Source organism: Natrix helvetica (assembly GCF_964273705.1).
Source record: "Natrix helvetica genome assembly, chromosome: 4".
Classification (NCBI taxonomy): Eukaryota; Metazoa; Chordata; class Lepidosauria; order Squamata; family Natricidae; genus Natrix; species Natrix helvetica.
The window spans coordinates 13,145,973-13,163,085 of NC_138550.1; the positions used below are offsets into that span (position 1 = coordinate 13,145,973).

At 45.2% G+C, this 17,113-nt stretch overlaps 1 protein-coding gene across 2 annotated transcripts in view; it reads right to left on the reverse strand.

Annotated features, from left to right (window-relative positions):
- The window catches only part of MAML2 (mastermind like transcriptional coactivator 2), a 210,610-nt gene extending 193,830 nt beyond the window's left edge, over positions 1–16,780 (reverse strand). For both annotated transcript variants that reach the window (XM_081950689.1, XM_081950688.1), the window contains exon 1: positions 14,712–16,780. In XM_081950689.1, the coding sequence (XP_081806815.1) occupies positions 14,712–15,170 (459 nt within the window). In that variant the 5' untranslated portion in view covers positions 15,171–16,780. The remainder of the gene's footprint in view (positions 1–14,711) is intronic.
- Positions 16,781–17,113: the final 333 nt, after the last annotated feature.

Sequence of the window (17,113 nt, forward strand, 5' to 3'; positions counted from 1 at the left end):
TATGAGCGACAGACTTCTCATCTATCTTCAGGCTGTCAACATTTCTTTGAAGGGAAAATCCTTCCTGTTACACCTCGTAAACAGCGTGAAATGTAGACAGTGGTTTACATTTGGGGAATGTACTGTATAGCAGGTAGCGGATACACACCATACACTAACTAAGAGTTGTCAGAGAAATGTAGTTTGGAAAAGATCATTACTTCCTAAAGCTTTACAGTATTTGAAACAAGCAATTGCTCTTCTTTTCCATATGATGACAGAGGTTTTCTAACTTTGTAATATCGTACCTGTCTAAAATGATAAATGAATTACAAGACCCTCCCAAATAAAACCAAATAGGTAAAGGTAAAGGTTCCCCTCACACATATATGCTAGTCATTCCCAGCTCTAGGGGGCCGTGCTCATCTCCGTTTCAAAGCAGAAGAGCCAGCGCTGTCCAAAGATGTCTCCGAAGGCGCATGGAATGCTGTTACCTTCCCACTAAAGCTGGTTCCTATTTTTCTACTTGCATTTTGACATGCTTTCGAACTGCTAGGTTGGCAGAACTTGGAACAAGTAACGGGAACTCACTCCATTATGCGGCGCTAGGGATTCGAGCTGCTGAACTGCTGACCTTTCTGATCGAGATGCTCAGGGTCTTAGCCACTGAGGCACCATGCCCCTCTAAAACCAAATAACCAGTGAATAAAGGGAAAAAAACTGCTGGGATTGGTGGAACATTTTGACAAATGGTTAGATTCATGGATTGAGCCATTTCTTAAAACCTGCTATGGTGTTTTTTTAAAAAACCATTTTAATCCTTCCAAGTTGCTTGCTTTGGCATCCCTCCTACATTGGCTGAGCAAATTTGATCAATTAACCCCCTCCCCATTTACTAACTGCACCCTAGAGGGGGATTAGGAGCCATAGTTTGACAACTCCAGTCACAAAGTATTTTGGGGAAACTAGCGTTTCATATGTAGCTGTATTTGAAATTTTTATAGGCACCTTCTGTTGCTTACGTGTCCCAAAGGTGCTTTTTCAAAAGGCAAGTGAACTTTCTTTGTTGTTTTTTTCTTGAAGACATTTCGCTTCTCATCCTAGAAGCATCTTTAGTTCTGATTTAATGGTGGAGTTCAGAACGGAAGATGCCTCTTAGATGAGAAGCGAAACATCTTCGAGAAAAAAAAAAACAAGGCAGTCCAGCTGACTTTTTTAGGCAACTGAACTTTCTTTGTTTGTTTGTTTTTCTTGAAGACGTTTCACTTCTCATCCAAGAAGTATCTTTAGTTCTGATTGAAAAACCAAGAAAGTCCAGCTGCCTTTTGGAAAAAAAAACCTTTGGGACAACCTGGATGGCTGAGAACCTCCACGGACATCTATTGCTTATATATTTGATCACTGTTCGTTCAGCATCTTATTACATTCCACAGAGAACATTCAATGGTGCGTAGCATTTCATGCTTGAACAATTGGTTCCTTCCCCAGTTTAGAACATTGTACTGGCTTCACTTGGCAGTGATATGTGGAATCTCAGCGAGCCATTTTCCTCAAAATTAATACTAGTATGACATCAATCCTTACTTATCAAGGACAACCTTGAGGGATGCCAGAATCATCCAGAGATGCCAGCTAAGTCAAAATGTCTACAAAATACTGGAGCACTTTGGCAGGTTTTTAATTCTAGCTTCCTCTGGTGATGCAGAATCTACAGTTAAAGTTGACATCTCTCTTAGATGCATACAGCATAAACCCCCCACCCCCACTCACACACACACATATATAAATATGTGAACATAAGATAATTGTAGGGATCAGGCCACAATAATTACTGTATTTTTCGGAGTATAAGACACACCTCTTTCCCCCCCAAAAAGAGGGTGAAAATCTAGGTGCGTCTTATACACGGAATACAGCATTCCCCGCCCCCTTTGCCCAAAATGGGTGTGCAGAGGGTTTGGGAGGCTTGCAAAGTGCTCCTGGTGGCTGGGGAGGGCAAAAACGAGCAAAAACGCGGCCGTTTTTGCCCCCTCAAACCCTACAAGCCTCCCAAAGTCTCTGCATGCCCCCACTTTTTTTGCAAAAAAAGGCCCATTCTTTTGCTTGTTTTTGCCCCCCCAACCCCCAGGAGCACTCTAAAAGCCTCCCAAAGCTCTGCATCCCCCCCCCCTTTTGTGCAAAAAACGAGGCGTTCAGAGGGTTTGGGAGGCCTGCAGAGTGCAAAAACTTTTTTTAAAAAAATTTACCTCTTCAAAATCATGGTGCATCTTATACTCTGGTGCGTCTTATAGTCGGAAAAATACGGTAAGTGGCAAAACATGAACACATGATATAGGAATGATCTCGCATTAACCCAGGAAGGGGAAACTACAGGTAGTCCTTGACTTATGACCACAATTGACCCCAAAGTTTCTGTTGTTCAGTGAGGCATTTGCTAACATTTTACGACTTTTCTTGCCGCAGTTGTTAAGTGAATCACTGCAGCTGGTAAGTTAGTAACCTGGCTGTTAAGTGAATCTGGCTTCCCCATCGACTTTGCTTGTCAGAAGGTCACAAAAAATGATCCCATGACTCCGGCACACTGCAAAAGTCACAAGTCAAAGTCACAAGACTTGCCAGTTCGTTTAGTGACCGTTCCAAGTCACAACAGCCCTGAAAACAATGATTTATGACCGGTTTCACAGTTACGACCATTGCAGCATCCACATGGTCACGTGATCCAAATTCAGACGCTTGGCAACTGACTCATATTTATGATGGCTGCAGCGCCCTGTGGGTCATGTGACTCCCTTTTGCGACCTTCTGACAAGCAAATTTAATGGGGGAAGCCGGATTCACTTAACAACCCGGATGCTAATTTAACAACTGTCTTGATTCACTTAACTTACTCTGGCAAGAAATTTCGTAAAAATGGAGCAAAATTCAATGAAATGTCGGGCTCAATGACAGTTGTAAGTTGAGCACCACCTATACTTCAGATAATAGATTAACAGAGTTGGAAGGGACCTTATAGGTCATCTAGTCCAACCCCCCCTCCCCCGTTCAAGCAGGAGACCCTACACCAGGGATGTCCAAACTTGGGAACTTTAAGCCTTGTGGACTTTGTTATATTCCTTTCCTCCCCGACATACGACCGGGGATTCCCTCTGTTGACAGCTAGCAACAGCCATGCCGCGCCTTAGCCAATCAGGCGCGGCATGGCTGAAGGCGGGCTGTTCTGCTTCCCTGATTGGTTCCTCGGCCTGACAGCTCTTCGTATAAATAGCTGTCAGGCAAAGGAACGGCGATTCTCTCCTGTATTAATTCTTGCTGTGTTATTCAATAAAATAGTGTTGATCGTTCCTCAGAGTCTCTAGCCTCATCTTTCCCCACTCTTCTTCAGACTTCAACTCCCAGAATTCCCCAGCCAGCATGGCTGGCTGGGGAATTCTGGAAATTGAAGTCCACAAGTCTTAATGTTCCCAAGTTTGGACACCCCTGCCCTACACCATTTCTGACAGTCAGTCCAATCTCTTCTTGAAAGTCTCAAGTGATGAAGCTCCCACAACTTCCGAAGGCAACGTCTGTTCCTTTGGTTGATTGTTCTCACTGTCAGCAAATCCCTCCTTATTTCTAGAGATTTCTAGAAATCTAGAGAGATTTCTTCTCTCTCCTTGATCAGTTCCCATCCATTATTCCTTGTCTGGCCTTCAAGTGCTTTGTAAAATAGCTTGACCTCTTCCTTTCTGTGGCAGCCCCTCAAATATTGGAAGACTGCTATCCTGTCTCCCCTGGTCCTTCTCTTCACTAGATTAATCATGCCTAGTTCCTGCAACCGTTCTTCATATGTTTTAGTCTCCAGTCTCTGGTTGCCCTCATCTGCACTTTCTCTACAGTCTCAACATCTTTTTTATAAGATGTTACTTATAAGGTATTTTTTTACTTGTTTTATGTTCTTTACGTCCGACGCGCTCTTCAAAAGTTTGTATCCTGGCTACTTTCTGCACCTGAAGCTTATTGAAATTCAGCAAGCAGAGCTTCACTTCCATTACTGCAATTGAAACCTTCTAGTGGAATGATGTCTTTCTTAGACCTTGTCCACAACGGAGGATTTTTGGCACCCCAACGAACCTCTTTGGATGTGTGCTGGCACTGTTACAAAGCCCCAAGGGCAGGAGTGCTGCACCTGTGTAAACTGGTGTTGAAGGATACCAGAGGGTTCATATTAGGGAAATTGTGATGGGTGAGAAGCTATTTATTCCTGCCTTTGATCCTGTCCTCCAGGGTCCTCCTCCTTTCGTTGCCAACACTCACTCAGCCTCTTGTTTAACTATCTTAACCCGGGAAGAAGCAAACGAAAAGCTCTAATTCTGCCAAACAGCGTAGCTAGCGCTGGTCTCTTATGTAAGGAGAGCACCGAAAACAATCTGAGCCAGATTTCCCCGGTAATTTGCAAGCTGACATTATTTATTCTGGGGAGGCTTCTTTTTTTCCTGATGTAATTTTAATTATGAAAGTTTTTTTTTTTTAATGGCTACTTTTTAAAGATAATATCGTTTGTGATTTCTCAAGGCTGGAGCAGCAATAAGTGTCTTCCAGATGTTTTGGGATGTGGCTCTTTTGATTTATAAATGTAATAAAATGGTCGGACACTCCGGGCCCCCCTAATCTTAAGAGAGAGGAAATAGTTTACTTTCTCTAAGCGTTATTTATGCACTTCCATTTCCAAGGTTAATCGCTTCCCCCCCCCCAAAGAACCTCGACCTGAAGGCCACAAACAAAGTGAGTCACAGGGTGCACATTTGAATAAATACTGCATATGACAACATCGGGAATTTTGTTCTAGTTTCCTTCCCGACAACATCGTACGGTCAAGGGAATAGAATGTGTTTTTTTGTATTCCTAGAGGATATGTCACATAAACCTGTCCTACTTTTAAGAGCTTTACAAATAATAAGAGTTATAAAGAAATGGCAGGTACGAAGAGCTCTTTTCCTCCCTCCCTTCTCTCTGTCTTCTTTATTTCTTAGAAAAATAAAAGTGCAATGCAGGTAGTCCTCGACTTATAACTATTCACTTAACAACTGTTCAGAGTTATAATGCTGCTGGAAAAAAGTGACTTACAATGCTTGCACTGATGACATTTTAGCATCTCACGGTCAAGTGTTCGAAATCAGATGCTTGGCTATTGGCATGTACTTACACAGTTGCAGTATTTTGGGGGGTCACGGGATCACCTTCTTTGACCTTCCCAGCTGCCTCTGAACAAGTAAAATCAGTGGGGGAATCCGCCTTTGCTTAACTACCACATGATTCACATAACAACTGCAGTGACTTGTTTAACAACCGGGGCAAAAAAAAAGATCATAAAATCAGGCATGACTCACTTAACAAATGCCTTGCTTACCAATGGAAACTTGTGGTCATAAGTTGAGGACTATCTGCAAATATTTATCATTAAAGTATGCGCTGTATATTTGTGGTTATATATATGTGTGTGTGTGTATGTCAGTGGTGGGTCCAGATCCTGTCGCAACCGGTACGCTGCGACGGGGGCGGTTGTCCACCATGTGCACATGTGCTGCGCATGCATGTGCATCACCGCCCTGCGATGCTACAGCTGCTTGGCGGACCGTCGTTTAGGCACCATATGCTGCATGCTCAAATGGCCCGGTTGGGTCAAATACAGGGAAGGAATGCGGGTGGGCCCTCCAAAGCACTGTACCAGAACGGTGAAATTCAATGGTGAAAAAAGTAAGCTTCTACATTTAGGCAAGAAAAACAAAATGCACAGGTACAGTATAGGTGGTACCTTTCTCAATAGTAGTAACTGTGAGAGGGATCTTGGAGTCCTAGTGGATAACCATTTAAATAGGAGCCAGCAGTGTGCAGCAGCTGCCAAAAAGCCAACACAGTTCTAGGCTACATAAACAGAGGGATAGAATCAAGATCAAGTGGAGTGTTAATACCACTTTACAATGCCTTGGTAAGGCCACACTTGGAATACTGCATTCAGTTTTGGTTGCCACAATGTAGAAAAGATGTGGAGACTCTAGAAAGAGTGCAGAGAAGAGCAACAAGATGATTAGGGGACTGGAGACTAAAACATATGAAGAATGATTGCAGGAACTGGGCATGTTTAGTTTAATAGAAAGAAGGACTAGGGGAGACATGACAGCAGTCTTCCAATATCTCAGAAGCCACAAAGAAGAGGGAGTCAAACTATTCTCCAAGGCACCTGAGGGCAGAACAAGAAGCAATGGGTGGAAACTAATCAAGGAGAGAAGCAACTTAGAACTGAGGAGAAATTTCCTGACAGTTAGAACAATTAATCAGTGGAACAGCTTGCCTCCAGAAGTTGTGAATGCCCCAACACTGGAAGTCTTTAAGAAGATGTTGGATAGCCATTTGTCTGGAACTGTATAGGGTTTCCTGCCTAGGCAGGGGGTTGAACTAGAAGACCTCCAAGGTCCCTTCCAACTCTACTATTGTATTGTATTTGTGCCTCCTGCTCCCAGCAAGCACTGGCTGTAACCCATCACTGATGTATGTATACATACATATATACCTATACATACGCATGCACACCAGAGGTCATATTCTACCGGTTCGGACTGGATCGGCCGAACTGGTGGCGGAAACCGCCCACGCGTGCCCAGCTCTATGGCATCCCATTTAGGCCCTTTTTTCGCCAAAAGCACATGCGACGGAAGGATCTGCGTGCACGCTCACCTTTGCGAACCAGTAGGGAAGGTAAGTGTATACCACTCCTGATACACTCTTACACATATATACTCACATATATTCACTCACTCACATTCACTCACAAACACACATACGTGTGTATGTATGTATGTATGTATGTATAATATGTAATTATTTTGCTCTAATTTTTTTCTAATTGCAGATGTTTATTTTTATGTCTTCTTTATAAACCATTTAAAAACTAGTAATAGACTAAGTTGTCTTCTCAGCTGCTGCCACCAACAACAACTATCTGTCTTGAAAGTTGACGCAATATGTCCTACAATGCTATCAAAGTTCATTTAGTGTTTTGTTTTCAAAGCTGAAAACCTCAAGAAATTTCCCTCTTCCCTTTCTTCTGAAAAGCATCAGTTGTAAGAAGAAACATTAGTCATGTGCTTTACTTGTTTAGAGAATGGAAAAACCTATTTCTTAGATGATTACGGAGAAATGGGTATTCTTCCTTGGTACTAAATGCAACTGAAATCTATGGGACATTTGCTTAGGTAAGGTAGAATTATCTGATGGATGTGGCTAAAATGTTATCTCGAGGATGAATTTAGAAGTTAGCTTTAAGTAAATCACCATTTGTGTCCTATTCCATACCTGCTGTAACGAGCAATATCCCTTTTCAGCTTTTTTAGGCTTCCTTGAATTAATATACACTGAATATTTATGAAATCTACTAAATAAGTATGAGATAACTTTATTAAACTCTCCAAGAACTACACGTTTTCCTCTTTGATTATGCATCGTGTTGAATCAAAGGAGGGGAAAAAAAATAACAAACTAACCCAAACTTAGCTTTGGCACAACCTTATAAATAAAAGCAGACATGTTCCTAAACATCAGACATTATTAATTGCTTTTCTGTGGTCTGAAAAGCATGGAAAGAGAAGAAGGAAACTTTTAAGACTGATTAACAAAAAGTGACTTAGCCTCTCTCTGTCACTCATCAAGGTATTGAAAAGTTTCCCCCCCTATATTGTAGATATTTCATATTATTGTTTATTTTGACTATGGAAATGGGAATGTCTTAAAGGGAATGCCCAATATAGATTTATCCAAGAATATTGGAATAGTCAATTTTATGCCTCAAGGACAAGTTTAATTTTAGACTCTTTCTTTGAGTTCTTTTGATTATGCTGGAGAACTAATCTTTTTTTATAATGCAACTAAGTGTGATAGAGCAAGCTGATTTGGGTTTTAAGAGGTAGGAGCCAACTTGGAATTTATCCTCAACTCATTATCCCCCATGCAATTTATCTCTTTAGAAAACTGTTGCAAGGAAAAAAAATATGGAGTAACTGCTGTGTATTGTATGTTGGCTTGAACCAACAGTGTAGCGCAAAGAAAGCAAATGTAATCCACTGTTAAGTCTTGTGCCTAGATCAAGAGAAACCACAGTTCCTTTTTGTTCTACATTGGTCAGACCACAAGAAAAATACTGTATCCAGTTCCATGTATTGCATATTAAGGACAGTGACAAATTGGAGCAACTCTTAGACGATAAGAGGTTTAGAAGAAAAATAGCCCATGAGGAACATAAGATATCTTCAAGTACCGAAAACATGTTAGATGTCCCATCCATCATGCAACTGCTTCCCTCTATGTTATGCCCAGTCGTTATTAGAAAGTTATACCTGTCCCTGAGCATGCATATTTCACGTGCATAGACTTATTCTTCACAAACATGTATATTTCTGCATTAAATGTTGTCAATGTAAGTGGATGTAGTTATCATAACCAAATTATTCTTCCGATCCCTGCGTTAGTGACAGTAGAGGTAGTCCTGAACTTATGACTGTTTGTTTAACAACTTTCAAAGCTAGGATGGCCTAAGAAAAAAGTGCTTCCTGACCTATATTCATATTTAAGTCCATTATATCATCCCAGAGGTCATCCCAAAGGTGCTTTTTTCAAGCGGAAACTGGACTTTCTGGTTTTTCTTTGAAGATGTTTCGCTTCTCATCCAAGAAGCTTCTTCAGCTCTCACTGATCCATCCAGTCAGAGCTGAAGAAGCTTCTTGGATGAGAAGCGAAAGGTCTTCAAAGAAAACCAAAAAGTCCAGTTGCCTCTTGAAAAAGCACCTTTGGGGCAACCATGAACTGGATGCCTGAGAATCTCCATAGACATCCCAGGAGTGCTTGGCAAGCAATTTGCATTTATGAACAATTGCAGCGTCCTGCAGTTTGCTATTTTGTTTGTCTGTTTTAGGCAAAAAAAAAAAGTCTATTGGTGTAGCTAGATTTGCTTAACTGCCACCAGATTTGTTTAATAACCATAGTGATTTGCTTCAGAACCACTATAAAAATGGTAATAAAATCAGATCTGGTCACGTCATAATTTGACTTATGACCACACTGACTTACAACCAAAATTCCAGTCCCAAATGTGATTGTAAGTTAAGGACTACCTGTATGTTTGCGGGAGAAAAAAAGGTGGGAAGCCGTGCAAACGTTTTACAATTATTTTAACACAAACCTAAATCTAGCTCGAATGACCTTTGTCGTTTTCTAAACTAGCCCTTCATGTAGTCTTTAATTGCAGCCCGGAATGAAATTAGATGATGACATTCTTGCAAAACATGTGTATATGTAAACATGGGTACAGCAAAAATAAAACCAAGCTCTTGGAGCCACTCAGTATTTTATTTTCTAAGAAGGTTTCTGGAAGGCTATAGAGCCGGGATGGTGAACTAATGGCACGCAGGCCACAGGTGGACCGCAGAGCCCTCTCTGTGGCCACGTAAGATATCACCCTAGCTCAGCTCCACTGCACATGTGCGCGCCTCCCGCTGGTCAGCTGATTTTTGTGTCTCTGCCGTGCATGGGCGGGGGGGGCACATGTGAGAGATGCGTGTGCATACTCAAGGGGCTGTGTACGCATGTGTGGAGGGTGGTTCAGTGTGGCACCCTTATTTGTTCCCAGGATGCTGCAGGGAGGCCTACTAGGCCCAAAATGGGGCACAGGTGGGGGGCGCACAGGCATGTGCAAGGTAGGAGAGCATGGGGGGGGTCGCATGTCACATGGCTTGTCACACACACATGCGCAGAGGGGTGGGGCGCATAGGGAGGTCGTGAGCACACTGCTTTTGGCATGTGACAACAAAAAGGTTAGCCATCACTGCTATATAGGATACCAGAATAAGAGAGTTGGAAGGGACCTTGGAGGTCTTCTAGTCCAACCCCCTGCTGAGGCTGGAATCCCTATACCATTTCAGACAAATGGTTGTCCAATTTCTTCTCAAAAGCCTCCAACGATGGAGCTCCCACAACTTCTGAAAGAAGCCTTTCCACCGGTTAATTGCTCTAGCAAGAAATTTCTTTTCTTAGTTCTAAGGTTGCTTCTGTCCTTGGTTAGTTTCCATCCATTGCTTCTTGTCCTGCCTTCAAGTGCTTTGGAGAATAGGTTGACCCCCTCTTCTTTGTGGCAACCCCTGAGATATTGGAACACTGTGTTCCAATAAAATATATAGGGGCCAATAATTGTTATTGACAACATAGGTGTCTCATAGGAGGTTTACTTTGTAGAATGTTAGCCTTCTGCTCACTTTTCAAATTAAAATAATATAAAATTGCATGGGGCAGAAATATTGGGTGCCTAATTCCCTAATTGGGGCCTACCAGGGCCGGATTTTCCTATAGGCTAACTAGGCTTCAGCCTAGGGCCTCAAGATCAAGAGGGGCCTTTTATTTTTGTTTATTATCCGTGCCACATTTTTTATAAAGGTTAGTACCAATTACAACATGTTTCATTTAATATATTGATATATATCACAGTAATGTAATCTCTCATGTAATTTACAAACTTAAAAATGGGAGGTGAAAGGGCCCCATAAGTGGAATAGCCTAGGCCAGGGGTGTCCAAACTTGGGAACTTTAAGACTTGTGGACTTCAACTCCCAGAATTCCCCAGCCAGCATGGCTGGCTGGGGAATTCTGGGAGTTGAAGTCCACAAGTCTTAAAGTTCCCAAGTTTGGACACCCCTGGCCTAGGGCCTCTTTTCATCTAAATCCGGCCCTGGGGCCTACGTATATTTTCTTGGCACCCATCAAAATCCCTGCCCCATGTAATTTTATAACGCCTACCCAAAGCACAGATGCTTATAGTGTATGGTTGAAAAAAAATCAAGATGGCGGCCATAATGGTGTGATCCAAACTCTGCTTTGTTACATGAGTGGTGTGCAATGCACCACTCATATAAAACATATAAAATTTCAACTGCACTTAGCTTGACTTTTTTGACCTGCCCTATCACAACATCCCTGGTTTAAAAGACCTTCCATTGCCTCAATTTAAAGGGAGGCGGTCTACAGCGGTAATTTCCCACCCTCAGCAACTTTTAAGATATGTGGCCAGCTGGGGAATTCTGGGAGTTGAAGTCCTTCCATCTTAAAGTTGCCAAGGTTGGAAAGCCTCAATCTAGGGATTTTTTGTAATAATGGAGATGGAAAAATTTGCTACCCCAAAATTCTCCATGGCCACTTCTACCATTAGAGCTCTGAATGGGGGACAAAGCAGGCCCCAAATGGCAATTTTGGACCACAGGAGGTGCTTTGGTGGGCTGAAGGGCAGACCCGAGGGCTGTTTGAAGAAGAACAGTCGTGATTTTGCTGATGATGTTTTGCAGAATCCGCTAGCAATTTCTTAGGCCTGTCAGCTGCTGGTTTATCTTACGCTCCCGATCGTTCACCCTGATCAACGATTCGTCATCCGCAACATAAAAGCAGCAGATCCCCGAGGCAACATAAAAACATAACTAAAAAAAAACAAAAACACCACCACCACCAGATGGGCTTAAGAAGCATCTTAAGGTCCATTCGGTTACCCAAAGTCCTATTCGAAACAGAGTTTTTCCTTTTCCAAGCACGTTGAAGGTCTGGAAGCTTAAGGACAACCAGTGCAGTTCCTGAAATATCTGCTTTATAGTGTACAAACTGGACAGGGTCATTTAGCTAACAGAGCTCCCCCTAAGATGTGTGTGTGTGTGTCACTCTGTGCGTGTGTCTGTGTTTCATGATATTCCTGTTATGGCAGTGGCCTCAGACAGTGAGGAGGTTGGGGAGGAACATGGGCTAGTCCTGGAGTCTGGGGAAGGCTCTGATGAGGGCTCTGTGTCGGAGGCAGAGAGGGGGCCAGAGCCATATGCCAGTTATCAGCTGCCTTCAGAGTCAGACATCAGTGAGGCAGACGGACAGCTGGAGCCTGATCCTAGTGTGCACATGGGCAGAGTTACCAAACAAAGGGAACAGTTAAAGAACAAGGGTCAACTTCGGAGTAAGGTGGACAATGAATGGCCTCTCCCAGAGGAAATAAAAGAGGAGCAAAAGGGGAGTAGAGGTTGCAGGAGACAATTAGTTCGCTTAATTGGTTTGTGACTCTCCGAAATTCCTTGCCAAAGTTTTGCAGATATCGGCCTGGCAGCTCTCCAAGCCAGATAAGGTCTGTGACTGTAAATCCTCCCTTGAAAGACTTTGCTGGATGTGAATGAGCAGAATTCACAGGAAATTAATAAAAGGGTTTTCTTGTCAGGACAAGGAATTTGCTTCATGCTCTTGGGAAGCCTCGCTCAGAACAGTTCCAGAGAGATTTGAAGAACTGGTCTATGGGTAATAAGGTGGATGTGATTCTCTGATTGGATTGCTGCTTGCAGGGGGGAGATTTAGAGTGGACTCCCCACCCCCTGTGCCCTGTTTTGGTTGGCAAGGTGCTACAGGTGGCATCCATCCCATCTCTTCCCCTCGGCCCCAGTCGACCCACAAAGGAGAACGCTAATCCAGCCCTCGAAGAAATCCAGTTTGACACGTCTGGTCCAGACGGATGCTGGGGTTTTTTTTTTCTCTGTTTCACATTCTATATTATACTTTGAATATTGTTCAGTGAGATGCTGCCCAAATCAGATTTAGAGTTAAATGCTGTCCAAATCAGGGTGACATTCAGACAATTCGACCTGAGCTGTTCAAGGTCATCCTGATTTGGGCAGCATCTAAATCTAAGGAAACAAATCAACACTTTGATTAGCTTTTATTTTTTTAAAATGAAATTCAGTTTTGCAAAAACCCTAGGGATCTGGGTGGGGGAAGGGAGGCTCTCCTGATTCCATCTTCCACCTGATGCTCTGGAGATCAAGAGAGGCTCCCCAAACAGGCTCCCCCACTACTCTGTGTGTGTGCCCGTGTCTGTGTGTTTGACACAAGCCCCTCTTGTGGCTGCAGTTCACCCTGCTCCAGATGATAACTGGCTAACAGTCATTGCTGGGCCTCTTCTGCCCCATCCATTCTGTCCCATCCCAGCCTCCAAGGTAGGTCAAGTACTCAAGTGTTATGTGGTTGCAAGTTGTGTATAGGTTGGGGTGAGGGGAGCAGACAGGAAGAGATCTTCAACAGAAAAGACGTGGAGGGGAGAATTTTCCTTAGGCAGGAGTTTAGGCCTAGTACCGCCTCCCCCCCAAGTCCCCCAACTTTGTTCCAGATTCCGACAATCCCAGTGGAAGTGGAGGATGGGGACTATTCAGGTCAGAAAGCCGGCTGAGGCTACCGAAGCACCCGGTTTGGCTCAACAAACCTTGGTTTGGAAACCTGTGATTGATTAGCTGCGTTATTTGCAGCTCATCTGGGTTGTTGTTATGGGGAAAATAGGAGGAGGCAGATGTGTTGGATATAACAGAATAATAGAAGGAACCTTAGAGGTCTTATAGTCCATCCCCCTGCTCAGGTAAGAAACCCAATTGAATCTCTTCTTAAAGACTTCCAGTGTTGGAACATTCACAACTTCTGGAGGCAAGCTGTTCCACTGATTCATTGTTCTAACTGTCAGGAAATTTCTCCTTAGTTCTAAGTTGCTTCTCTCCTTGATTAGTTTCCACCCATTGCTTCTTGTCCTGCCCTCGGGTGCTTTGTGGAAGCCCCTTAGATATTGGGACACTGCTATCATGCCATCCCTAGTCCTTCTTTTCATTAAACTGACATATGCAATTCCTTTATATCTTTTAACCTCCAGTCCTCTAATCATCTTTGTTGCTCTTCTCTGCACTCTTTCTAGAGTCTCGACATCTTTTTTATGTTGTGGCAACCAAAACTGGATGCCATATTCTAAGTGTGGTCTTACCAAGGCGTTATTATAAAGTGGTATTAACACTTCACGTGATCTTGATTCTATCCCTCTGTTGATGCAGCCTAGAACTGTGTTGGCTTTTTTGGCAGCTGCTGCACACAGCTGGCTCCTATTTAAATGGTTGTCCACTAGGACTCCAAGATCCCTCTCACAGTTACATTAAAGGCAGGGTGCACATAAATACAATTAGTCCTCATCGTACAACCACAACTGAGCCCAAAATGTACGTTACTAAGTGAGAAATGTGTTAAGTGAGTTTTGCCCTGTTTTATGACTTTTCCCGCCACATCTGTTCAGTGAATCACCAAAGTTGTTACATAAGTAACCTGGTTGTTAAGTGAATCCTTACTTCCCCGTTGACTTTGGCTCGTCAGACGATTGCAAAAGGGGGATCCCCATGATCCAGGGACCCTGCAACCGTCATAAATACGAGCCGGTTGCCGAGCGTTCGGATGTAAATCACGTGACTGTGGGGAAGCTGCCATAGTCATTACGTCTGAAAAACGGTCACCGCTGTCTTTTTTTCAGCGCAGTTGTAACTTCGGTCAGTAAATGAATCTTTGTAAGTCGAGGACTATCTGTGAAATAAATTTGGAGATGGGCTGCCAGACTCGATTATCAATGTATCACTCAAATAGCCATTTGGACCCCTTTCCCACAGAAAAGAGAACATGGGGAGCTTGAAGAGGTCAATAAATTGTGGGCCTGCAGGAATCACACATTGGTAATTAGGACGTCTATTTTGAGCAACAGGGAGCCGCAGCAAAGAGCCACATGTGGCTCCAGAGCCACGGGTTGCTGACCCCCTGACATATACCAAATCTTTCCCTTAGGCTGCATAGAAGGAGCATTAAACAGTAAGGAAACGACCGGAGAACTACGCGCCACTCACCGCAATCAGGGCCGGATTCCTCCCCTCGCCTCCAGCCGCGGCGCCGGGCTGCTCCCCGTTGATCCCACTCCTGCCACCAGCGCTCCCGTTGCTGATCAGCTGCGGGGGATAGTAGTCGGTCGCAGGGGGCGCTGCGGCGTTAGCAGAAGGCGCGGCCGAGCCGCTGCCTCCGGCCGTCCCTGCCGCCACAGCCGCTTTGCCGTGCTTGCTTCCCTTCCGGGCCGCCTGCCCGTGTTGCACCAGGTTGAGTAGCTGCAAGGTGCTCTCCCGTTCGCGATCCGAGCTCTCGGCCCTGCCCCGCTCGTAGCGGCCCTCGCAGGTCAAGTGGTGCTGGCGGCAAACGGCGATGCGCGCCCGCAGCCTCTCCACGATCGCGCTGTGAACACGCGGGGCCGCCGCCGCCATCGATCCTCCTCCTCCGAGGAGACCCAGGGCTTGAGGGGGCGCCGTATCCCCCATCCCGACGGGCCGGACGCCTCCCGGCGCTCCGCTGCTCTTTCCCAACCGGAGATCGCGCTCCCTTTCTCACGCTGCTCACATGAACGGAGAGGGGGCGGGTGGGGAATCCACTCGCTTAGCTCCAGATCGGACTCGGTTTCTTTTTTTCTTTTCTTTTTCTTTCTTTCTTTCCTTTCCTCCGTAGGACAACCCGAAGTCAGCCCCCTCCCCTTTTAGGAGCGGCGATCCTTCCTGACAGTTTGACAGATTTATTTTGTTTTGGGGGTCGCGCAAAAAAAAAAACACCCCCCAAAACTACAGAAAAGCCACCGGAATCCTTTTCGGGAGATCTGTTAGCCCGGGAGCGCAACTCCTCTCGGGTGCCCCAAAAATTAGGAAGGAAAGAAATTGATCACGATCCATTCCAGCGGTGCAGAACTGTCCGAGACATTGAAAATCCGAGGAAGGCAATTGACCACAGAATATTTTGGGGAGAGTCGATTCCTTTCTCCCCCCCTACCCAAAACGCCCCGAGCTGTAGGAATCCCTTTTAAAAAAAGGAATCCATTAAAAAAATGAATAAATTCTCTCTGCTCCTCCTTGATTATCAATAACACGGGACGTCTCGGAAGCAAGACTTTCCAAGAAGCAGCGAATCTTGGGGGGCGTTTTCTTTCAATCAACCCCCCCCCCCAAAGAAGTTGAGAAGATGCTTTTCCGAAAAGGAGAGAAAGTTATTGGGGATCGTAGCAAACCAGGATCGGGTGCAGAAGCCTGGCGACAGGCGGCGGCGTCCCCCCGAAGAAGGGAACGCGGAAAAATGAAAAGAGAGAGAGAGGAAAAAAAAGTCAGGACACGAGGTGGAAGAAAGTTGATCGCGGGATCCGTAAGTCAGAAGGATCGAGCGGGAAGGAGTTGGGGGGGGGATATCCTTGGTGGAGTGGTTGCAACTACTCCGCTCGCTTTCTCCACCCCGCCTGTCGCCCCGATCTCCCTCGATCCCCGAATCCAGTTTGGGGGGGGGGGGGTAATCAAAACACCATAAAGGGGGTAAAAAAAAGCGCCCCCAAAACAGAAATCCGAAGTTTTCAAAAAAAATAATAATAGAAAAAATAAAAATAAAAGCAGTTTTTGCTTCTCGGTGGGGGGGAAAAAAAAGTGAAAGGGAGAGAGGAAAATCAAATTAAATGAAAAATCTTTGGGGCTTCTACAGCCCGACGCTTACCGCGGCCCTCCTGGGCCGAAGCTGAGGGGCGAATAGAGACATCCCTCCTCGCTCCGTCTCTGGGGAAAGCGATTTTCTTCTCCCCCCCCCCAAAGCGATCCTGAAACTTACAAACTGTCCCCGGCTTTTTGCCTCCAAAACGGAGCGACCCAGGGAGGTTTCATCCCCCCCCTTACTCGGATGGAGGATCGCGGGGGGTGATCTTCCCTCTCTTTCTTTCCGGATTTTTTTGGCACTAGTTTCCAGGCGGTGGGGGCTCGACGTCGCCCCCCCTCCTCCTCCTCTCTGCAATCCCGCCGCGGCTCCTGCTCTTTTCCCCTTGGCTGGCGCCCGTCTCCGGTTTTAAGCCGCCGCCACCGCCGCCGCCGGGCTGCGAGGATTGCGCGGCGCTGGGCTTACAGCGGCACAAGATTTCATTGTGCTCGCGTAGAAAAGAAGCGCAGCGGCAGCAAACGTGAGACTCACCGGGGAGGGAACTTGGGGGGGGGGAGAGAAAGAGAGAGAGAGAGAGAGAGAGAGGGATTGAAGAGGAAGGGAGCCCTAGTGGGGAGCTGGCGGTATTGCACCAGAAAAATCCCCCATTCTGGAAACCAGGGGTAGGGAGACCCCTAGCGCCGAAGCAGCATCGTTGCAAGAGAGCTTGCCCGTTTCCTCCGCCGGCCGCTCCTGATGCCGTTCGCAGCGCCCAGCATGAGTGACGCTTCAGCGACCTCTGGACGGGCAGTGGGGCCATGCCAAA